This window comes from Seriola dumerili, unplaced genomic scaffold (assembly GCF_002260705.1).
Source record: "Seriola dumerili isolate Sdu_G_001 unplaced genomic scaffold, Sdu_1.0 BDQW01000665.1, whole genome shotgun sequence".
Classification (NCBI taxonomy): domain Eukaryota; kingdom Metazoa; phylum Chordata; class Actinopteri; order Carangiformes; family Carangidae; genus Seriola; species Seriola dumerili.
The window spans coordinates 1,084,322-1,110,163 of record NW_019174920.1 but is presented as its reverse complement, the minus strand read 5'-3'; the positions used below and the strand labels follow the sequence as shown (position 1 = coordinate 1,110,163).

Below are 25,842 nucleotides of genomic sequence, written 5' to 3'. Positions count from 1 at the left end.
CTGAACACATTAAAACTTTGACCTGATGATTAAAGAAAATGTCAGGAGATCACCATGTCAAAAATGTGGTGATCTCCTGACATTTTCCTCATCCAGAGAAGGACATGAAAGTGTTTACTACATTTCATAGAAACCATCCGAGTAGTTCACCTCAAAAACATCAACAGAGTCATAGTCTGAGAACCATAAATGTCTGCAATGAATTCTGTACCAATGTGTAAAGTACATGTTGCTGACAATTTAGTCCTGCTAGATGAAGAGGATGTATCCAGTCACCATGGAGATCTGTACAATTGTTCATGGAGATCTGTGTACTTGTTGAGATGTTTCAGTCTGGAGCAACAGACCAGTAGAATGTGAGTAAGTGCTAAACTGTCTGTGAGATACTGTGCAACCTGCACCCAATGGTGCTGACATTCTCCACAGGAAGTTTCCTGTTGTAAGTCAATGTTTTACCTTTTTTAAGACCTTTTTTAAGCTACTAAAAATGTGGTGCCATGTGCCCAAGCTCAGGAAGAGGAAGAAAATCCTAACAAGTAGAACCCTGACAGAAAGATAAATACACATATAGTCAAACTGGTCACTGAGTCTGTTGCCACCGAGATGGCCAGTCCTTCTCTATCCAGCTCTGCAGTAGTCGCAGTACGTCAATGCGCTGGTAGATGCGGCAAAGTTCAGTGAGCTCAGTGACCGTTTTCTCATTGTAGCGCAGCAGGAACTCCTGGGTGGGGCTGTGGGACAACGAGCCCTGGGTCCGGTGCTCCAGCAGGGTCAGTTCGTCATAGCTCATCCCCCAGCGACTTGCAAAGTTCTTCCAGTTTTTGATGGTGCAGTGGTTTGGATCCAGTTTGAGTCGCAGTAAGTCCAGCAGATCTTTGTCGTTCATGAGGTCGCTGATCTTGGGGGGTGGAGCTGGGAAGCAACACTTTTCACAGGGGCTGTTTAATAGCTGCAGTTCTTTGGGGTAGTCTGAGCTCAGAGATGCAGGAAGATGGAGTTAGCATAAGAGAACATGTGCATCACAAATTACAGTACATCAACAACAAATTTAAAATGGAATAAATATATAATTTCTTCGGTAACTTAGACTATCCACCTCTTGGTGGCCATACTGGGCGTCCCTGTGGTCTAATGGTCAAAGGTACACACCCAGTTCCCCATTTTAGTGCAGCAGATAATTGTAATAATCTTTCAGTGGATACAAGGATCAAAATTGATATGTTTATCTGTCTGAGGCCATTAATTTGAAAAACCCCATTACCCATTTGAAATTTCTAAAGACCGCCATTTTCATCACAATTTCCAGTATATGAAACACATATTTTACCACAGTTTTACCCACTGGACAGATTTCAACGATTTGGCAATTGAACCCCGTGTTTTTGATTATGAGGATATCAAATTCACAACTCTTAATGTGAATCAAATATCATTTAAAATAACTAGAAAATTCCTGGAGAAATTTTGAATGTGCCTGCTGCTTGGTGTGTGTACTCCTCATGTTTCAATCTGCACAAAGGACCTTACTTTCAGTTTCATTCATGTTGTTAAGCCTTATCTTGACACTGACCTCAGTCGCTGCAGGTGTCCCTCAAAAAGCCTTTTGAAGCTGTCACGAATGGCCAAAATAACCTCACACTGGTGGTTTCAATCCAAAATTTGTCCCCACAACCATAGCAAGACTTGTATACACAGATGTACATGTCCTTACAGAAGTTGATCTGCAATAAAGCTATACCACTATATTCCCATATAGACAATAGCTTCTAAGATCGAACTTTTATGACCTACCTTACCTCTTACCTTTTTGAGACTCTTATTTTGAAAGTGTCTGTGCTTCTGTGTTTGGCAGTATAAATTGCATAAGGTTTTTTGTACAACAGAGCCAATACTTCCCTCTTAGCATGTTGAGACTTTTATTTTGAAAGTTAATCCAAATCGTGAGATGGTGTTTGTGTGTTTCTGTCAATGTGTGTGTGTGTGTGTGTGTGTGTGTGTGTGTGTGTGTGTGTGTTTTTGTGAATAACAGTAGAGCTGCCCAACAAAACCTCCCGTAAGTTCTTTATACCTGATTGAGACTCTTATTTTGAAAGTGAGTATCACAAAAGTAAGATGGTGTTTGTGTGTGTGTGTCAATGTGCATGTGTGCATTGTTGTATTGTTGCAGGAACTGCTGTGGCAGTACAGCTGTCTACCAGAGAGCCTCCAAAAAGCTTGTGTTACCAGATTGAGACACTTATACAGTTAATATCCATATGGTGGTGATGGAGTTTGTGTGTCTTTCAATGTATGTGTGTGCGTGGTGTTGGGAACTGCATAAACTTAACCTTCAAACAGCCATTTGAAGTCATCAGGACCAGCCAAAATGACCTCAAGATAATGGTTTTGAACCAAAATTGTCCTCACAATTATAGAAAAACATGTACACATATGCAAAGAACCACACATCAACACGCACACACAAGTACATGCAAATACACTGTGTTGATTTATCATTTTTATATAAAAATTGTCAATGAAGGTTGGAAATTGTGAAATTTAAAAGTGCTTGTCTGACTTTTTTAACGAAAATTTTCAAGGATGGCAGTTAGCTCTGGTTAGCAAGTGGAGCTGTGCCTAAAGACAGCAGACACATTGCTGAAGATGTAATAAATATCACAATCCTCACCGAACACCGAACACCACACCGAGTGAGTGAGAGAGAGGACTAGAACTAGCAGATCTGAACAACATGTAAACAACTGCTGAGTTAGTGAAAGTCGCTAAAAGGAGCAGAGAGCTCTAAGTGCTGGAGCAGAACTAGTGTAAGTTTAAATGTACAGCTGGTAGTTAGACACTGTGATGAAGAAAACAGCAACATTAACTGTGTTCAGTCAGAGCAGCAATAAACTCTATCAGTAACATAAACTGACTGGAGATGAGACACCACACTGACGTCATCACGTCACCACATGAATGGCATCACTACTATTAGTGAAAATTCATCAGTCGAAGTAAATAACTGTGTAAAAATGTTCTCAGATAAAAGAACAAAGTAAGTAAGTTAAAATGTTTCTGAGTAAATGGGTTACTGCGTTACATTTGAAAATTGGGATGGAGGGGTAAAATATGACATAATAATGATAATATATGATAAAACTATAAGGTTAAAGAACATCTTTAGGTTACCAGATATATCAGTTCCCAGGTGAGAAGCAACAGTTTACCCACTAAAATAAAGTACAATACACAACTGTACACAACCACATGCACATACAAGTACACACAGCTTTGTTCATTTCTGCCCAGATACTGCATTAGTAGCACCTGCTGAGACCTGAGACCTGCTGTTTGCTATCAGCTTCTGAATTTGTATTGCAGTCTATGGGAAAGCCACTATGATAGCTGAACAGTTCCTGTAGCTCAAACCTCAAAGAAAATTCCATATGTCTGCTGCTGTATTGTCCAGTCTGAACTGTAACTTCTCTCTATGAGCACTAACTTGTAAAAAGCTTTCTGCCTGTGTGTGTGTGTGTGGCAGTGTGTGTGTGGTAGTGTTTGTAAATATTACAGCGATCAAGGAATCTGTTGACTGAGCCTCTCGAATGACTGCTATTAGTGAAGTCACAGTAACTCCTATTAGAACCATGAGCGGACCATGACCGGCAAAAGACCTCCGTGCACTGCATATCTGGCTTTGGTGTTTGTAGAGCCAAAAATGTTGACACCGGAGCGAGTTACAAAAAAATGTTACTTCTACATTTCACAGGAAATGAGCTCCTGAATTTGTATTCCAGTCAATGCGAGAGGTAGAGGGTACGCCCATTGCATTGAAGCTCATGTTTAAATTCTGTAAGTCTCTGTGATTAGGTAGACACATTCTATGAAACAGGACAATTTCTTCTACTACTGAGGAAGCCTTGATGTTCGAAGACTGAAACATGTGGCCGTAAGGACGAGTTAAACAGAATTTTTTCAGAGGAGTTCTAGAGCTTCTCCCACTCTAGCAATGATGTCATCCACTGTAGCTCTGAATATTCTGTGCAAGACGTCTCCACATTCTTTCACTATGGGAATTTATTTACCTTTTATTGCCATTTATGTTGCTATGGTTAGTATAAGACAAAGAAAAGTCATAGCAAACCATTTCTGATCGAACCGCATGCGTTGATATATATACTGTTTGGGTAGAATTTCAATATGGAAGATGAATAAGATTAATAATTATGAAAATGCGTGTGAATGCTGAGAGCTGAATCAGATTGCTGACGCAATGCTGACGTAGCTCAAACAATTGCTGAGTAGCTGATGCAACTGCTGAAGCGATGCTTAAGTAGCTCAAGCAATACTGAAGTAGCTCAAGCAATTGCTGAGGATTAAAAGCAGAACTTATAAAATTGAGGTTGAATGAGATGATATGGTTGAATAAACGCCTGAACTGCTGATGGATGCAGCTCATATTTACTGAAGTACAGTGCTTTGACAAATTAGATGCCAAAATGATAAACTGGAGGAGCTGAAATCCATTAGGTGCAAATGATGAGAACTGAAACATGCTGTTGAAACAATTGCCACAACACTCTCCTGAACACCTCCATGTGGTTTTGGTGTTTCTGGAGCCAAAAATGTAGAAATAGGAGCGAGTTACAAAAAAGGGTCAGTTCTGGTTTCCTCCTGAATTCCAATCCTGCATTTATATTGCAGTCTATGGGACAGTTGGAGGGTACTCCCATCGATTTCAGGCTGACAGTTTAAATTCTGTTAGTCTCTCTGCTAAGGTAGTCACTTTATATGAAACAGGACAAATTTGTCTACTAATGAGGAAGAAATGATGTGACAATATCGAAATATGTGGCCGTAAGGACAAGTTACACAGATTTTTTTCAGACAAATTTTAGAGCTTCTCCCACTCTAGCGATGATGTCATCCACTCTAGCCCTGAACGTTCCATGCAATACACACCCATTATAAACTCTAAAATGATCTGAAAAAAAGCATGAAACTAAAACTGTGATAATTCAATAACTGTACAAAAAGTTGAATACAAGTTCAATAGCTGAAAGTCTTGTAAAACATTTTAAAGTTTAAATGAAGTCTGTAGCTGAAAGTATGCTGAAGTAGTGCCTCAGTATTCACACTAATAAGTATGCAGAATAATAACATATGGCTTCAATGCTATTGCCCTGCAGGCACATAATAAGTATGCAGAATAATTATATATAGCTTCAATGCTATTGCATTGCAGGCACATAATTATAATCATTTTTATGCTGACAAGGTTTTTGGCCTGTCACTCGGCATGATTGTTCTAATTCAGCAAGACTTTTAATTTGTAAAATGTAGGTAAAAGGTTAAAATTTTCACAGGTTTCATTTTTACAGGGAACTAAATCTCACCTTCTATGTTGTCAACCTTTTTGATTTTCCCATGTGAATGATGACAGTTCATCATTCACATGGGAAAATTGTGGGTGAATCAATTGCAAAAAATGTCAGCCATCTTGGAAATGGTGGCCATTTTGAATTTTTGAGTAGCTAACGTTTTTTTTTTTATCAAAAAAGTTATACTCAAGGAGGATTTTTGTCAAGTTTAGTACTTGTATCCACATTAAAAGATTTCCAAGAAATATCTGCTGAGCTATTTCCCCATGTCTCTTATCTGTCTATGCTGCAGGTCACTGTCACATCCATAACATTATGTTCCTGTGTTCACACAGTCATTGAATTTTCAAAATAAAATACCCTTTAGCCTCATCAAGGCTGCAAATATTCATGTTAATATATCAGGGTAAAAAGAAATTATGCAATTTTGATGCAGAATGATTCAGTGATTATTTTCCTCTCGTTATCAGAATCAGTTTACCTGGTGAAGTAGATGTTGGGCAGGTGCATTCTTCATCTTCAACTGGCTGTAACACAGAAAAACACAAACAACAATTACTCACAAGACAATTATCATCACTTATTAGTTATGTCACATCCAGTGTACTGGTCATTTTCTCAGTCAGCTCCTCTCGTGTTTCAGTATTTTCAACATCAGCGATGTAAATTTATTTCATGATACACATGATATACACAGTATATCATGACAGAGTTTATTTGCTGGGAAATGATTTGGCTAACTTTACAGCTGTGCTTGAGCTAAATGCTAATTCTAGCATGCTAACATGCGCATGATGACAATGCTAACATACTGATGTTTAGCAGGTGTGTTTACTAATAAGCAATAAAGACAAAGTATAGCTGAAGATGATGGAAATGTCATTAGTTTTGCAGGTAATTAGTCACAAACCAAAGTTTGATGTGATTATGACACTTGAAAAGTTATTACTATTGAATGTGAATATGTCCTGGGCCACAGTGAAGGACAGCCTACTCTACTGACATCCTCTGACACAGTCTGATTAGTCCCAACACAGTTTATAATGAACTGAGAATATTTTACTATTTCAAATGGATAAAACTTTATTTCACTGTAAAGCTGTGAGCAGAGCAATAATTCACTCAAACCCTCTGTACCGCTCTCTTTCTCTCTCTCTCCCTCTCTCTCATGCACACACACACACACTTACACACACACACACACACACACACACACACACACACACACACACACACACACACACACACACACACACAATCACATTAACAACAGACTCCTCTGTCTGATTGGCTGAAAACGACACAAAAATAAAGCAGGAAGTGAGATCTGATCAAAGGTGGTCACTGGAGACTTTTTTAAATTCAGGTGTGAACAACGTACTGAGAGCTGACCACTTGTGATCGGATCACTGAAGATGCATGTTAATGCAGGTCTGAACAGGGCCTATGTTGGACATGTCTTGAACCACAGCTGTGTCCCTCCCCACTTTGTTTTTCACTAGTTTGGTTGTGGCAGGTGCCGCACTGTTTTTTACTGGCTTCTGCAAGTTCAACATGTCTCAACAGAAGCTGTGCTGAATGCTACATTACATCAAGAGCCGACAGAGAATGAAGGAACTACCCCTATCAGTCCCACATGCTGCCTGCTCCTTATATTGTACATTTATGTTCAACACTGTTGTCTTTCAGAAAGCATGTTAGCATAATAGAGAATGATGTGAACACTCTCTCTACCCTCTGTGCTCCTGCTCTGTTATTAGTGAAGTTCACAGCTGCACCTCCCAGTTCAGTGGGACTCGACCACATCCTGTGTGCTCACAGCTTCAGTTAGAAAGCACTCAGAGTGTGCAACTCAGCCAAGACCGAATGTAATTCTTTACATTTGGTAGTTTTAATCATAGAAAATGTGCATCTTGATACACAAAGCAATGATGGTGGCTACTGACTGGTTAATGGTGGTCACATTTTCGAGAATGCCCCATGGATATTCGTAAAAGGATGGATTATGTGATCACATGACCACAGAGTTATGGTCCTTTAAATTAATGATGGTGCTGTGGTTTCATGTATGGCAAAAACAAAGCCTCTTTTGCTTGATAGGCACAATGGCAGTTTATGGGAAAATAGGGGAAATAGGCAACACCTACACAAATCTGGTAATCAATTATAGGTAAAGGATTAAAGGTACATACAATTTAATATGGGAATGTTTTGGGCCAAGCTCTTCCTTCCTCTTTGCTGATTGTTACTCTTGCATTAACTGGATTCCTGTTTTATTAAAAAAACTCTCACCTCATGTGTCGGTTGTTGTTTTTACTTCTTGCCTTTGTGTTTCTGCCAATTCTGTTTTGTGCCTCACAGTTCAGCAGTTAAACTGATCCACAATCTACACCTAATACCCCATATGACTTAATACCCCGAGGTTAAAGGAACTGCCTGTGGAACCTGACAGAGCTGGAGAGGATCTGCAGAGAAGTATGGTGGAAAATCCCCAAATCCAGGTGTGCAAAGCTTGTTGCATCATACGTCTGGGGCCTTTTATGTGTCTGTACCAAGGGGTCCGTTTTCTCATAATCCGTCCAAGCGTGCTCATTCCTTTTATTAAGACTGTGTGGTGTACCTGCTACGTTCATTTTGTGGCTGGACTGCGATTGCAGGGCCCTTTGAATGCGACTGACAATAGCCCCTTTTCCACTGGTCAAAAAACCCACTAAGACCTGCTAACATCAGGCTTTTGTCAGCAATGGAAAAGGGTTCAATCACCATTCACTCCTGGGTCAAATGACTCTGCAGTAGACACAGGTATTAATCGACTCCAGCACCAATCTGCATTGATGTAAACACAACACAACTCGCAGATTTTTGCCCCTTTTCCTGCTGTAATGTCTTTCAGATCACAGACACTATAAACACACCTAACACCTGTCCAGCATGGTGTTGTTAAACCAGAAACACTGCGACTACACTGAACTTAATTAACCCAGGGATGAGACCTGACAGACCCATTTAAATGTCCTTTACAGTCTACATGGCAGCTAGCAGCTCACTGTTTGAACCTATGTCTGTGTGTGTGCTCTGTGTGATGACACTGCTCCCTGTGTGAGTCCTTTCAGGCAAACTTGACTGGCAGTGTAAAAGGAGTAAATCAGGATGAGTTAAAAAAAAACCTGCTTAAAAGTGCTAATTTTGGTGGAAAAAGGGTATAACTGAGCCAAATGTTATGTAACTGAGTGATAAGGTTACACCAGTGGACGGCTGAATGTTGCAGTTTCTCCATTGATTGTTGCTCTTTCAGAATGATCCTGTAAAAGCAGTGCTGACAATTTAGCCTTTGTTGCAAGATTAACTTTTTCCTAAACTAAAATTTCCAGAAACCTTTAGCGGCTAAGCATCTAGCGACAGATCCAGTGACTTTTTGGACAAACATTAGCTACTTTCCACAGAAGAGAGTTGTCAGTTTCGCACCGCAAGGCTTTCCCTCCACAGTCACACCTCTCTATGATGATCACACGACAGTTGACGTGAATAAGCTTCTAACTTTCTCTCTGATCATGTAACCGTAAATCCAGTCTTTGTCTTTAGTTGATGTGTCTGGTGATGTTGTCAGACAACGTTGTCATTATAAAATCAAGATTTTAGCAACAGCTTGAAGTGACTGCTGATGAACATGTAGTCTTACTGGGCCACATTTCAGTCACTGTTTCAAACTTCTTTTGTTGTCATGACAACAGAAACAGAAAAACATGTCAATGAGAAGAGCGTTATTGTGAATTAAGATGTATCAAAATACTGTATCAGCGCACAGAGATGAGGTGAGAAGAGAACAGATAAAGAGCTGAAACCAGTCTAGTTATGTGCCTTGCATTTTATTCCTACTTCTTCCTTTGGCAGTAAATAATTTGGCTAAATAACTGTTTCAGCAACATATTTCAGTTCTCAGCCTTTGCAACTAATGGACTTCAGCTCCTCCAGTTTAACATTTTGGCATCTCATTTTTCAAAGAACTGTACTTAACTTAATATGATCTGCTTTCTCAACTATCTTAGCATTGTGTCAGTAATCCCTTTCAGGTGTAACATTACATGTTTTGATTGTACATACATACATAGCCAATTTAGGCAATTTAGTTTTCAACTTCTGTTTTGTACATTTTGTACATTTTTGTAGAGTTTTGTGCTGTTGGTTAAACTTTCCAACAACAATGTAGGCCTTTTTTAACCATTTCATACCATTTGTCATCCATCTTACAATTTCTCCTTTTTGTCTTCAGCCATTGCTTGAGCTAATTCAGCATTACTTCAGCAATTGCTTGAGCTACTTTGGCTCAAACACAGCATTGCTTCAGCAATCTCATTCAGCTCTCAGCATTCACACACATTTTCAGTAGGAAACGCATTTTCTAGTTCGTCTTATTCCTCTTCCGTATCAAATGAATGACGAAAAAATTCCCATAGAGAATGAATGGGGCAATGTCTTCAAAACGATCGCTACAGTGGGAGAAGCTCTAGAACGCCTCTGAAAAAATTCTGTTTAACTCATCCTCATGGCCACATATTTCATCTACACACATCACAACTTCCTCGATGGAAAAATTTGTCCTGTTTCATACAATGTGTCTACCTTAGCTCAGAGACATAAAGAATTTGAACATGAGCCTTAAAACGATGGGAGTACCGGCCACCCCACCCATCAACTGCAGTACAAATTCAGGAGCTGATTTCCCGAGAAATGCATAAGTGATATTTTTCTGTAACTCGCTCCTGTGGCTCAAGAAAAACACCAAATCCAGATATGCAGTGCACGCAGATCTTGTGCTGGCCATGGTCTGCTTATGGTTCTCATAGGAGCTACCATTTTTTCACAAATAGCAGTCGTTTGAGAGGCTCGAAGAGCCAAAATCACACCCAGATCTGTGTCAGCTCTGTGTCTTTCAGCTAGACACAGGTGTTCAAGCCAGCTCGTTCAGAGACTTTTCTAAGCGATTTGAGTAACCATAGTGACATAAATGGCGGTTAAAGGTGAAAAACTTCCCAGAGAGAACGAATGGGGAGACATCTTCAAAATAACCAAACTTGCCCTCTTTGGAGCTATACTGCTACGTACAAACTATCATGGTTTTCACAAACTCATACTTGATGTTTTGTGTCATGTTTAGACTGTTTCAGATTTTATAATGGGTGTGTATTGCACGGAATATGCAGAGCTAGAATGGATGACATCACACACAGAAATCCTTTTTGAAATATATAACTGGAAAATTCCAGGAGAAATTTTGAATGTGAATGTTCCTTGGTGAGATTAGGGTTAGGGTTAGGGTTAGGGTTAGATTTCAATCTGTACAAAGGACGTTACTTTCAGTTTCATTCATGTCGTAGAGACTTATCCTGACACTTACCTCAATTACTCTAGGTGTCCCTCAAAAAGCCTTTTGAAGCTGTCACGACTGGCCAAAATAACCTCACACTGATGGTTTCAAACCCAAATTTGTCCTCACAACAATAGCAAGACATGTATACACATATGTACATGCCCTAACAGAAGTTGATCTGCCACTATATCCCCATACAGACAACAGCTTCTAAGATCAAACTTTAACTACCTACCTTAACTCTTACCGTTTTGAGACTCTTATTTTGAAAGTGTCTGTGCTTCTATGTTTGGCAGTATAGATTGCATAAGGTTTTGTGCAACAGAGCCAATAATTCCCTTTTACCATGTTGAGACTTTTATTTTGAAGGTTAATCCAAATCGTGGGATGGTCTTTTTGTGTTTCTGTCAATATATATGTGTGTACCTGTGTGTGTGTATTTGTGTGTAGCAGTATTGCTGCCCAGCAGAACCTCTAGTAAGTTCTTTTTACCTGGTTGAGACTCATATTTTGAAGGTGAATATCAAAAAAGTAATGTTTTTTTGTGTCCGTTAATGTGTTTGTGTGTATTGCTGTGTGTCGCAGTAGAGCTGTCTACCATAGAGCCTCCAAAAAGCTTGTGTTACCAGGTTGAAACACTTATACATTTAATATCCATATGGTGGTGATGGTGTTTGTATGTCTTTCAATATATGTGTGTGCATGGTGTTGGGAACTGCCAAAGCTTAACCTTGAAACAGCCCTTTGAAATGGTCAGGACCAACAACAATGGTTTTTAACCCCAATTGTCCTCACAATTATAGAAAGACACATGCAGAGAACCACACATCAACACGAATACACAAGTACAAGCAAATGCACAGTGTTGATTGACCTTATATTTGCTCTCATACCTGAGTTAAAGGTATAATGTGTAAGATTGTGCTACTTGCTCCACTTCCATAGGGGGCAGCATTTCACCTCTTCACCCCTGTCCAGTTAATCATCTTGTTGTTTTCCCCATGTTCCTTATGATTTATTATTAATATGTGCATTCATTGTTGATAGTTAAAATTGGTGATATCACTGAAACAAATGGAGGCAAGGGGATACTGCATGACACATGGGTGTCAGGCTACAGCAGCATGAGGAAGGGATGATGACATCATCACAAAGGCAGAATCAGAAAATAAGGTTTATTGCCAGGTAGGTTTTAACTTACAAGATATTTGGCTTGGTGTTTGGTGCAGCATACAATAAACATAGTAACAGGAAATAACAATAAAAACGTAAAAAACTGCAATAGTCAAAAAGATAAATAAACATAGATACACATATTAGAAAAAATAAAACAATGAAAAAAACTATGTACAAAAATGTTGACAAAACTCCTGCTGAGCAGGATGTGCAAAAGATCACAGTATAGACAATATCTTTATGTGCAGGGATAATACTCCAAGGTGTTACTGTAATGTGGTTGTTGATGATTGATGAGGCGAGACTCAGAAGAAAAGGCAGGTGCTGGTCCATCACTCGGGAGGACTGGACTGGAATTCTGGTCCCGATACAGACAAACGTGATAGGACAATTAATTTAGATCATACAAGTTCTTTATATTCAAACATGTTAGGTCTGTTGTGTGTGTGTATAATAAATAGTAAGGATAGATATGAATATGCTAAAATAATACAGTATTAGGCTTCTGGTTCTGGATCAAACAGTCTTTGTCCTACTTGTAAAAGAAAAGTTACTGATGCATCTAGCTGGACAGCAGCTGCAGGAACAGGCTAAATTCTACTATATCACTAAAACGTCTGTCGACATCATCAATCACACATGTATGCCACCTCAAGTGCTTGTGTGTACAGTTTGTCATTTGCACTAATGATACTTTTTACTACAGACCAACATTAGATGTTACTCACCAGTCTAAAAGAAAAGTTGCAGCTCGGCGTCAAACCGCATCTCTTTACTTGCCCAGAGCTGTCTCCAGCGGTGGAAAAACACCCGTGTTTTGCTTCTCTGCAGTTGAACGTGGTTTCTTGTCGGAGCGGTCCTTCGGGATGGAGATAAAGATCNTACAGACAAACGTGATAGGACAATTAATTTAGATCATACAAGTTCTTTATATTCAAACATGTTAGGTCTGTTGTGTGTGTGTATAATAAATAGTAAGGATAGATATGAATATGCTAAAATAATACAGTATTAGGCTTCTGGTTCTGGATCAAACAGTCTTTGTCCTACTTGTAAAAGAAAAGTTACTGATGCATCTAGCTGGACAGCAGCTGCAGGAACAGGCTAAATTCTACTATATCACTAAAACGTCTGTCGACATCATCAATCACACATGTATGCCACCTCAAGTGCTTGTGTGTACAGTTTGTCATTTGCACTAATGATACTTTTTACTACAGACCAACATTAGATGTTACTCACCAGTCTAAAAGAAAAGTTGCAGCTCGGCGTCAAACCGCATCTCTTTACTTGCCCAGAGCTGTCTCCAGCGGTGGAAAAACACCCGTGTTTTGCTTCTCTGCAGTTGAACGTGGTTTCTTGTCGGAGCGGTCCTTCGGGATGGAGAAAAAGATCATTTTCTAGGTGCTTCAGCCATCTCTGCGTTTCTATGATGCTCGTCGGCAGCTTTTTTTTTTTTTTTTTGGGAGCTGTAGCGTAACTTCAAGCTCCAAAGGAAGCTTTTATTATTGTTCGCAGGACTGAGGGCAGACTAGACACTACACTGACTCACACAGCATCTAGTGTCATTAAGTGGTATTACAAGGCCCAGGATGCAGCTAGTTGGTTAGCATGCTCATTTCAGTAGATATCTCTGAAATATAATAAGTGGTGGTCTTGGTCATGACATCATCACTGTGGCTCCTTCACATACTATTGATAGTATTAGTTCATTTTTTGAACATTTTAAACAAAAATTCTTGCCAGATCTGGCTAGATCTTACACATTACACCTTTAAAAGCCTAAGAATTAATGAGCCTAATTAACCATCAGAATCAGTTTTGCCAATTTCTGCCCAGAACACCTGCTGAGTAGCACTTGCTGAGACACTGGTTGCCACTGGCAACTGCAGCCACCAGGCAGATGAGAGAAACACACACATACAATCCCCTCCGTCTCCCTGGGCAGTCAACAGCTTTTAAGATGAAACTTGTGTTTGAAAATGGGATATTAGAGGGATATCTACAAGTCCTATTGAAAAGATCACCTCACCACAATTCTAAAAAGGTTGAAAAAGCAGCTCATATTAATTGTGTGTTTTGAAAAATCAGATGCCAAAATAATGATTTTTTTACAAGTTGAATATCCAAAGGTGGAGATGGTTTGTGTGTCTGTCAGTATGTGTATACATATATGTGTACAAAAATGTGTTCTTAACGAAATTGTCCTCACAATCATAGAAAAACATGAACACACGCACATATACAGTGCTGATTTGCCTTATAGATGCTCTCATACTTGAGAGTGATAACGGTAAGTGTTAATTATTAGCCATTAAGAATCAGCTTTGTCCATTTCTCCATACTGTGTTAGTAGTATGTGTGTGTGTGTGTGTGTGTGTGTGTGTGTGTGTGTCTGTGTGTGTGTGTGTGTGTGTGTGTTTATAAACATCACACAGATCAAAGAGTCTCTTGATGAGCTGTTTCGAACACCCGTGTCTGGCTGGAAAACAGAGCTGACACAGAGCTAAGTGAGATTTTGGCTCGGCAAGCCTCTCAAATAACTGCTATTTCTGAAAAAATAGTAACTCCTATCAGAAGCATGAGCAGACCATGACCGACACAAGACCTCCGTGCACTGAATACCTGGCTTTGGTGTTTGTAGAGCCAAAACTGTGGACACATTAGCGAGTTACAAATAAGCAACACTTCAGTTTTTCTTCTGAAATCAGCTCCTGAATTTGTATTGCAGTCAAAGGGAGAGATGGAGGGTACTCCCATCACTTTGAGGCTCACTGTTGAAATTTTTTTAGTCTCTGTGCTTAGGTAGACACTTTCTATGAAACAGCATAAATTTGTCTACTACTGAGGAAGCCATGATGTGTGATTTTCAAGACTGAAATATGTGGCCAGAAGGACGAGTTAAACAGAATTTTTTCAGAGGAGTTCTAGAGCTTCTCCCACTCTAGCTGTGATGTCATCCACTCTAGCTCTGAATATTCCGTGCAATACACACCCATATAAAGTCTGAAATGGTGTAAAAATTACACAAAACGTAAACTGCAATTTTGTGAAAACTGTAATAGGAGTCAAAATACCGATTTAACCCAAAAGAGTCTCAAGTCTTGTGAATTGTTTCAACCATTTTTCTACGTTGAAGTATTATGCAGCAGTAGAGGGCTGGGCTTGGTCATTTTGAAGACATTTTCCCATTCATTCTCTATGGTAATTTCTTCACCTTTTATTGCCATTTACTTCCCTATGGTTACTCAAATCGCTAAGAAAAGTCATAGCACACCATTACCGATTGAACCGCACGTACTGATATGTATATTGTCTGGGTTTTCTCAAAACTGCAGAAGTTACGCGCCGAAATTTAGATATAGAAGATGAATAAGTTGAGTAAGCATGCAGGATATGCCTTCAATGCTATTGCATTGCAGGCACATAATTACAATAAAACAATACTGAGGCACAATTATATTCATGATCTTGTATAGTCATAGTAACCTAAAAAGCTGTTATCATCAACAATGAGAAACAAAGACATAGACTGTCACTGTAACTCACTCACACACCTGCCTGTGTGCGCATGGAGCAGCAGTATGGGAATAAATCATAGATAAAATATTTCTGACTTTGCCCCGATGGTCTGAAGAAGTAGCTGCTGCTCGGCCTTGTCTTTCAGTGTCTACGACGTTATCAGTTATGAATTAGTTTTTCATGCTCCGATTTCGAACTGTATTTTTGTTTCTGTAATTGTAATGTCCAGATAACACAAGGGAGGGGAGAGAACATATCTAGCTCACCAAGGAAACACAGCTCAGTAAATACTCAAGATGTTAGCTAACTCACAGATGAACAGTTGAAAACTTACCGTGGAGCAAAACGATTTGACTGAATGTCAGATGGTGATATTCGCACTGTTAGAGACTATGTGCCTGAAGCATCTGATAACATCTGATAATTGATAGCACCTATCTCGTTGTTAACATTGGTTAGGCGTAGAAATCCCCTCAAATATTTCTCTTTGTAGTCTACAGAATTACTCATCAAGACCCATATGCTGTTAGGGGTACTGGAGGATTTAAAGTGTGATATGATGGCATGATTTTGAGGGAGACAGAGCTCAGCTCCAGCTGGGTTCGATTTAGGCGTGAGGAGGGGAGCTCAGTTCTGGAGGGCTCCGGCCCAATTTAACTCCTGCATACACACGCACAGCCAGACCCACACACAAAAACACACACACACGCGTGCGCGCACACACACACACACAAACACACACACACACACACACACACACACACACACACACACACACACACACACATATATATATCATTATTATGTATATAACTAGATATACTACTAATAATATGAATTCGACAGAAACACACAAACACCATCGCCACGATTTGATTAACCTTCAAAATAAAAGTCTCAACATGGTAAGAGGGAATTATTGGCTCTGTTGCACAAAACCTTATGCAATTTATACTGCCAAACACAGAAGCACAGACACTTTCAAAATAAGAGTCTCAAAAAGGTAAGAGGTAAGGTAGGTTATAAAAGTTTGATCTTAGAAGCTATCGTCTTTATGGGGATGTATATGTACAATATGTGTACACATGTCTTCCTATGGTTGTAGGGGCAAATTTGGATTTTAAACCATCAGTGTGAGGTTATTTTGGCCAGTCGTGACAGCTTCAAAAGGCTTTTTGAGGGACACCTGCAGTGGCTGAGGTCAGTGTCAGGATAAATCTCTATGACATGAATGAAACTGAAAGTAACATCCTTTGTACAGATTGAAACATGAGGAGTGAATTATACGCACCAAGCAGCAAGAACATTTAAAATTTCTCAAGGAATTTTCTAGTCAGTTTTACTATTTTGTTTGTTCCACTTATTGTTCTTTAAATGTATATGTCCTATATTACACTGTGGTCCACAAGGAAAACATGGTGTTTTCCTGTATGTTCTTATATGTTATATGTTCTGTATCAACATTTTCTGATGTGAAATATGGAGTACCTAGGGGCTCTGTTCTTGGCCCATTGGTTTTCTCTCTTTATGTTTCATCTCTTGGCCAAACCATATGTGGTAATGGAATTAATTTCTGCTGCTATGCTGATGATACTTGACTGTATATGTCTGATAGTTCTCTGATTAATAAATTAGAGGTCTGCCTGGAAAATTGGGTGTTACATTGTTTCCTAAATTCTCATAAAGCTGAGGTACTGGTCGTTGGCCAGCCCAACGGGCACTATTTTGAGTTCGTTCAGTTAATAGTTACTCTTGACAGGTGGGTGATTTCACAGTCTGACAGCCAAGACATTTGGTGTTATGTTTGATCCCATTCTCTTTTCTGATTAGACCACCTTTTATAACTTTAACTAATGTTTGGTCTTTTCTGTCCATGGCGCATACAGAGAGATAGCAAGAAGCTAGCATTCAACTAAAACTAAAATTGGACCACATTACACTAATCTTAGTTTCGCTTAATTTGGCAAGCTCCTTCATACCTGTCGGATCTCCTTAACCCTTACCTTCTACAGGACTCCTGTCTGTCTGTCTCTGGACTAACCTCTCCAGTTTTAAGTTAAAAAGGTAATGCACTGCCCGTTTTTAAGATTTATTTTTGGTCCATTCATTCTCTTGGTCATGTGCAGCCAGCGAGGTTTGTTTATTTACATGCTTATGTGTCGTCGTGTATGCTTACATTTATGTTTCTGTAGTCTGTTGTAATGGGATTGTGTTTATTTTGTACATTATTATGTATTTAATTAGTTCAACGATGGGGGCATTGGTGATGATGGTGCCGTTAGATGTGCAGAAGATTAATAAATCCATCAGTAACAACGAATCGTGGTGTCGTCTAGTTCCTTGGGTGAGTGACACATTATTAGCATACCATTGACAGATAGTAGAGCTGTAATGACATTTCTGAGTCAGTTTGCTAACTTCATGACTGTTCCCTTATTTGTGCTACTGTTACACTACATTTAGCATTTATCTCATTATTACCAAACGTTTCACAGCCATGTCAGACCACTGAATCCTCTGAATTATTTTTGCAATAGGGCATTCTTTAAAAAATATGAGTCTCCAATGCTACAATGATACATACATCACATATTCAGCCCTATAGCTGTTGGTGAATGTTCAACAACATAATTCTGTGTAAATCTGTTTTTTCAGTGACATGTAAAACACTTGAGTTTTTGTAAAAGATGACGATGGAGGTCTAATTTTTCAAAACAGGTTGTGCATGCATCATAGGTGATACTGACCTGTCTTATTCTGTCTGAGGAGGGGCTCAGATATCCAGACGGCATGGAACTCAGGTGGAGCGTCACAGCACCTGCTGCAGACACGTGACAAAAAAACACTGCAGGTACACATTTAACACTGAGCACATTTTTCATAGTAACAGAGGACAGTTCAATAACAGTGTAAAGTCTGGATTTATATCAACAGCAGAGTATTTATTAGCTTCAATCAGAGACAACACATTCCATGTTTGACTGTTGTCCTGATGTATTGAAGCTGTAGTTGTACAGAGAGCTGAGCTCAGATATGTTTATGTGCAACTTTCTTTAACACTTTTATGTAGTATGTTTACATTTGTTTTCATCTCTGTTTGAATCAACCAATCAGCTTGCTTTCATTCGGTCAGTCGGTAGGTAGGTACTGTTACCAGGCCTTTATTTATTGCCATTATCTAAATACCAGTTTTTATCTGAGAAGAAACAGAATGAGTGAATGCTGATAGAAATATGAGAGTGTCCATATGTGCTGTGTAAAATTGACTTATTTGTCTTATTTACCATGAGGATCTGTCACTTGCACTGGATAATTGGCCTCCAGGGACTGTGGGAGAGACAAGGAGAGACATGATGACATTAGATAGTAAAATGAAGGAAGCTGAAATGAGAAACTTGAGAAACACAAGTTCGTCTACTGTGAACTTTCTTTGTGGGAGCTTCATATTCAGTCTCTTCAACAATCAAGATGTAGTCTGTGACTGTGGAGGAAAATTACTACCTTGTGTGCACAGAGAGGGAACAGCCTGCTACGACTTGTTCCTCAATAAGCCCCCAGGTTCTAGCAATCACAGCACAGTGTGTTCAGTTATGGTACATTTCTTAGCAGATTACTGCGAGACTACACAAGAACAATAAGAAATCAGCACAAAGCAAACTGAAGGGAAGACAAGTCAAGGCAAACATGTAACTGGGTTAATAAATAAAAGGTGCTCACAAATTCTGCCACGAAGTTGGTGGTGTCTGTGTCCTCCACCGGTTCAGAGCTGGTTCCGTCTGTCACAAAAGGAAGAGGCTTCAGGTTTGTGAACAGATGTCTCAACTCAACTCATCTCATCCACTTCCTAACAACCTAAGACATGCACAGAAAAGCCACATCCTCCAGCCAGCCAGCAGTTGCTGGTATGTGAGTGTGACAACGGGTCCATGAGGGCAGGAACTTTTTCATGATATCGCTTTATGTCATGACTACTTTTATTCAAGCTGCATCAGTCCTGCCAAATGAAACGTGGTGGTGTGAGGATGAGCTTATGATCGTGCATGAAAGACACACACAATGAAAACACTGTTCAGTACCAACATGGAAAACTCTTAAATTAAATGCCCTCAGCAGTGAGAAGGAATATTTTGAGCTGAGAGAGCAGCACAAAGGCAGCTTTTCACTCCACTAAACACCCACTGGATACCACTGTATCCAAAGGGCCTTTCTTGGGTTACACTCTGTGATGAAACTTTCATTTTCAAGGGAAACTAGAATTAGGATAAAGTGTTCAGGTGTGGTGTTCACCTGAGAGAGAGCAGTCGTGTGTGCAGGTCACTGAGAGTTTAACCTGCCCGTATGTCACAGGAAACACTTATGGTAGCCTCACTTTAACCAACACACAGTGTAAACTCCAGTCACGTTATCACAGTATCACCACCTGCAATCACTAACACGACTTCCTCCTTCCTGCTATCAGAAACACGTGGATTCATCCGCCGAAAATAGATGCTAACAAATGCTCAGCAGCGCCCACTCCGCCCAGCTGTTTAGGAAATGACTGAGCCTTTCAAAAAAATGACTGAGAAAAATGAATGAGTATAATTTCATGTATTTATAAAGATTAAACTGTTGTACATTATGTTGTACACAGAGCACAGATGTAAGCCGCCAGTTAAGTCAAAAACAAAACGAAGTTTTAAGAAATGCACAAGTTCATGTTCCCACAGGAGAAACTCTGATCCTCAAACACCAAACAAAGAACTGTTTACACCTGGACTAACAGGTTAAAATGATCATACTTCTGCTCAACAAATTAGTGATCACTCACATCTGCTGCACAAGTGCAGCCACATTCACATCCAGTGGTCTGACTACAGTGATTAAAGGTTAAAATGATGAAGGTGAGGATGATCATTATTCTTAACATTTCCGTTATCAGAGACTCTTACAGGCCTCCCACGGACACGAGCACCTGTCACAACACAGTCACACAACTGTGGGGGCACATGTGCATCACAATGACACTTCCTCAAACAAAAATACACATAATTTCCCCTGAACCATGACTGTGGCTCTGACATTTCTCCAGTGTGTGATACTGTGCTCCCAGGCTGACAGAAATTCTACATTTCTACACAATGATTGTGTGTATTTCAGGTGTCCAGTCTGCCAGTCTTATGTATTCCTCATTATGGGATTAAACGTTTTCACTCGTTCCTTTTCACAGCAGTGACCACAGGATGTGACAGCCTGTGTGATCCATTGGAGATGAAATGAATGGTAAATCCCCATCACCACATCTTCTGTACACCAGCCTACACAACACTACTAGGAAATGTTGACATGTTGCACTTTCTACTTTGTCTCTATATTTTTAGAAAGTAGCTAGTTATTCCGTATTTGAGCATGGAATCAGTAATTCATATGGAAAAAAGCCACACTGAGCATACACCTGTAGTTTTCATGTAGAATAACATTTTTGCACAAATATCTGTGAAAAGCTTTGTTGGCTGTGCCAGACGTCCTGAACCATCAGCCTGGTATTTTCAACAGTTTAACAACAGACTGCCTGACATCATCATATCACTGACTATTCTCCAAAGCACACCACCATTTCCATCTGGTTCCAGAGTCTCCTCAGTTTAAACTTCTAAATAGGGCTGCGTGATTATAGCAAAAATCATAATCACAATTATTTTGATCAATACTAAGATCACGATTATTCAACACAAATACTCATTGACTTTGGAAAGACCATGCATTTATCGAACTTTAAAAAAAAAAACGAGGTAAAACTAGTTAGCTAGCTAGTAAGCTAATATCAAGCACTACCAAAAAAGAAAAACCATAAAATAAAAAACAGGTTTCAAAACAAAGAGCATTGTGTCTGAGTAGTTTTTCCGGTAATACAAAATATATCTGATCTTGGGATAGCAGCCAAACAGACATGGTCTCTCCTGACTATATATAAAAAGTCTCTGAACTGGCAAACTACTCAAAGCTCCTCATTACAAAAAAAGAGAAGAAGAGTCTACATTGAGAGTCTCTTTGCTGGGTCCACTACTTTGCAGCTTTTATATCTTATTATTAGACGTCATATTTATCAATTTTCATTTGCAGACAACACCCAATTCTTCATCAGTGCTCAACCTGAAACGCTAATTGTCAGACAAGAAAATCAATATTGGACGATCTTGCAAAACTTATATCTAATGCCAACATTTTCAAATTGATTTCTTGCTACTATAGAAACTACATCCTGTTTAAGGTTTGGGAAAGACTGGTGACAGTTCCTACAAAAGTAAATGTTAACTGAAAATGTGTGACGAGACTTGAGCTCTGGTTTCCTGTATGAAAGTTTCCATCACACACGTCCACCACTTCCACCACAACTCCCTTACTTTCCATCCACCTCATTACATAAAGGGCATGCTAGTTCTGATGTTGAACATGATCTGATGTGAATATCATTTCTAGAATCACTGGTGTGATTGGCCCTTTACTCTCTTTAAAACTGGATCTAACTTGAATAACCTAAAACTTCCCCAGACTGAATTAGGTCAAAACAGAGATTGCAGTTCTTGGTGCAAATGAATATTTTAATTATTGATTGATCAGACAATTAATTTCCCTACTAATTAATTGATTTATTAAATGTCACAAAATTGCTATAACTGTAACATCCCAGAGTTCAGGGTGATGTCCTCAGACGTCTGAACAGTGCATTTCAGCAGCAGACGCTGAAAGCCCCACAAAGAGCACATACCATTGAAATGAATGTAAAGTCATGGCAGCTTGAAGGCGGGAAAATCAGCCAGTTCAACAGTTGTTGAACTTTTGAATAAATTGCTACAGATGTAAAATGTTTCCGCGATTTGAAGTTAATTTGCTACCAGGACATAACTGAACAATGCACCCCTGGGTGGTATTCTCCTTTCAATACAGTGAATTAATTATCAGGACTTAGAGCCAGTCACCCAATTACCAAGTGTAAGTCAAACCCCAGATCAGTTGAGCATTGTTTCATCCTCTCTGGGAATGCAGGGGCATGTGACTGCACGCTCTGGATAAAGTTCAAAAGATGAAATATAAACCACATCATAATACATTGCTCAGGGCCATAATTCCATGCAGGTGAACCCTACTTCTCTCCATTTTGACCACCCAGTCTTGCAGTCTCTGAGCAGCCTGTTTAGCAGCCTGTTTGCTTTGTCATGGTTTTGTTTTTCTACACATGAATGGAGGTGAATGACATGCTAATACCTCACACAGTCCACAGTGGCGTCTAGACTGAGAGCAGCTACATACACATACCCAGTACAAACTCTCTGCTGATAGACGGTGGTGTGTGCATATTCATTAGCTGCACATCAGATAGGTATATTCATGCTCATACTACGTCTTTATAGACATATCGGCCAATTAAAATGAGATTTCTCCCCCATCAGTCACATAAACCACACTTGCACAACTGAACAGGTGCAGACCTTAGTCTTAAAGATCTTACCTGCTTCCATTCTCAGTCTAAGATAAGAAGTTTGATTGTGATCTTTTAGCTGATTGTAAGTTTAGGAGCAGACATCATGATGTGGTTAGCTCAGCATCAAGACTGAAAGCAGGGGAAACAGCCTGTCACTGACCGAACACCTCTAAAGCTCACTAATGAAGAAACCACCTGTGTTTCAACAGAAACAGAAACATGATGATGTTTGGTAACATTTGGCTACTTTGTGCTATGCTTGTTGTCAACAGTGGGGTTGCCAGGTTTGGTGCCACTGTGCAAGTGCAAATGCAGAGACCAAAACCAAAACCAGTGCTCACTGACCATGTTTGGCAACCCCTGCTACAGAAATACCAGGTGGATGGATACTGATGATGTTTTTTAAGATGTTTATCAAGAAATAGTTCCAGCGTGAGCTGTGAAATCAGCTGACAGTGTGCTCTGCAGATTATCCACAGTGTGGAGAAACATAATGCTGTATCTTTGTGCCACAAATGAAATTCAATTTACCTCCATTGTATTGGGGTGGAGTCAGAAATACCAGAGAAAGATTCTCACAAACTAGAGAAATAACTATTTTTAGAATTATTTATCTCCACAGCTTGATATGATGAGAAAATCTTTTTCCAGGTTTCAGAAGACAGATCAACTTTAAACTGAACCCCCCTCTCTTCAGCCACTGCGCTGGGAAGGTCACGTTTTTCCATCAGCACCACCGATGTTCCTACAGGGATGTGTTAAAACAGCTGACATTTGTGAGTTAATGGTTAATCTTACTGTGTTCGTTCCAAAATCTACAGAGGTGACATCTGAATGGCTCACTATGACTACAGTCACAGCTGCAAACCCACACTTCACTTACCCTCAGTGTGAATGTGTCATAGTGGGTTGTCTGACTAAGACCTGCATCTGTGGTCTTATGTAGTTCAGACATTGCTCATTTTGGATATTAAAGAAAAAAAGTCAGTCAGTCTAATGAATCAGAATCAGAATCCAATTTATTGTCACTTTCATAGTATACGCTTGAAAACATGGGAGCGAGATGGTCCCGTCAGGGGGATATGACCCAAATTTACTATTGGTTTATAATCCACAATCAGATATTATTGATAGCTTTGCCATAGTCTTAGTTACTTGATAATAATGATAGATGTATGCTGTTGCATTGACATTTCCATATTGGTCCAAATAAAGAAAATGAATTCAATCAATTTGCAACTAAAGTCTGTAAAGACACGACTGAAGCGTCTTAAAGCATCCATTTTAAACACTGTTAAAGCTCCACGTCCTGGCTTATCTTAGAGATTTACTCAACTACAGTGTGTGATTAGATAATACAGAATTGCAGGCAAACAGCCGTTAACCTGCAATGTGACTGAACACATGTTCATTATCCTGTGTCAAATACAGTATGTGTGTGTGAAAGTGGTTTCGGTAACTACAGGCAGGAAAAGCTGGTTACACCCGAATCTAAAGGCAATTACATTACATCTTACATCTGTGTGAACAGTACACACACACACGCACACATACAGACACACACACACACACAGGTGTTGGAAAGCCAAGTGTCTTTGATGTAAACATGATGGTGAGTGTTCAGCACCGTCACAGTGAACAGGTGAAGCGCTTCGCTACACTCATGTTTACTACAGAAATCAGTTAAGTTGGCTCTTTGATGAGTGACTCTCTTTAGTTAACAACTGTCACTGAAAGTGAGAATGGAATAGAAGGTGGTGGACAAACACATGTTCATATGAATCCTATGTATGTAGGAAATCTGACAACCTTCTTAAATGGTTTAGTTAAATGATTACATAATGGTTAATAAATCATTTCCTATTTCCTCCTACTGCATAGATCAGGTATGAGGCATTAATAAATAGCTTCCATTGAGGACACTGAGGTTAGGTCTTCTGTAACACATTATACATTATAATGTTATTTTTTAGATATATCAAATTCTTCTGTTTTTTGGCAAAATGTAAACTAAAAAGTGTCAGGATGGAGGTTATATAAACACACACACTGTCAGTAGAAAGAGGTAGATCAACTTCAGTGGTGCTTTAGTCACTGAGGGATTTGGTTCTTTGGTGGTTTGAGTTGTGCTGTGTTCAGTTGTACTTAATAAATCATCTGCAATTATAAATCTCAATAAGTTATTTATAAAAAGTTACAGTGGAGGAGGATAAACACCAGCCAAACCTGGCAACTCAAATGTCATTCTTAACTTTTTGGAAAGAATTAGTAAATGAGTCATTAACCATTAATAAGACATTAGTTACATCTTGTAAACCAGTAGGCTACAAAGGGTCCCATTATGTTAAGTCATAACTCAATACTCTAGTTGTTTGAAAGTACAATGAGATTTTAAAGGTGCTGCAGTTGTAACTAATGTTACTGTTAATATTCATTTCCAATCAGTATCACAGAATGAAGAGACATTTACTGGGCAGAGGGATTTTCTATCAGTAGAGTGAGGGAGTCTTTAGATTGTGGTTACAGACAGTCAAGCAGGAAACATCGAGTCCCCATACTAACGGTGATGAAATCACTTTAAACGGGTTAAAAATCTATTATCAAGCTAATAAAACCTTTTAAATGGTTAAACGTGTGTATTTGTTGTTTGTTAAAACAGAAACAACAATAAAACACGACGAATGATAAGATCCGTTTAAGAGGTCTCACAATTACAGTTCACGGTGTTAAATAAAAACAAACCAGCTGTTAATCTTGTAACACACTCTGCAGTAAACTCAGATGTCTGTACTCACCAAACGGTCCTTTACATGCCCGCAAACTGCTCATCTTAGATGCGAGGAGGTCTCCCATGCAGAGGACTGGATCAGGATCAGGTTTAAGTCTCTGTAAACAGCGAACGACTGAAAATACACTGAGACTCTCCAAACTGAGAGGAGGCGCCGACGCCAGCC

The 25,842-nt window shown here is 39.4% G+C and overlaps 1 protein-coding gene across 1 annotated transcript; it reads right to left on the bottom strand.

Moving 5' to 3' along the window:
* Positions 1 to 8: 8 nt before the first annotated feature.
* Positions 9 to 25,842, bottom strand: edaradd (EDAR associated death domain). The gene is made up of 6 exons (XM_022765121.1): positions 25,684 to 25,842; positions 19,144 to 19,202; positions 18,711 to 18,753; positions 18,174 to 18,247; positions 5,842 to 5,887; positions 9 to 969 (listed from the first exon to the last, which is right to left on the bottom strand). Exons 1-6 carry the CDS (start codon positions 25,739 to 25,741, stop codon positions 581 to 583), a joined length of 669 nt encoding a protein of 222 aa, XP_022620842.1. The 5' UTR covers positions 25,742 to 25,842; the 3' UTR covers positions 9 to 580.

Excerpts from the sequence above, each read along its gene's own strand:
- edaradd (XM_022765121.1), bottom strand. The coding sequence starts at position 25,741 with ATGGGAGACCTCCTCGCATCTAAGATGAGCAGTTTGCGGGCATGTAAA. Across the intron at positions 18,248-18,710 it reads GCAAGTGACAGATCCTCATG|CAGGTGCTGTGACGCTCCAC; the intron begins GTAAATAAGACA and ends ACGTGTCTGCAG. Across the intron at positions 5,888-18,173 it reads CCTCAGACAGAATAAGACAG|CCAGTTGAAGATGAAGAATG; the intron begins GTCAGTATCACC and ends TCTGTGTTACAG.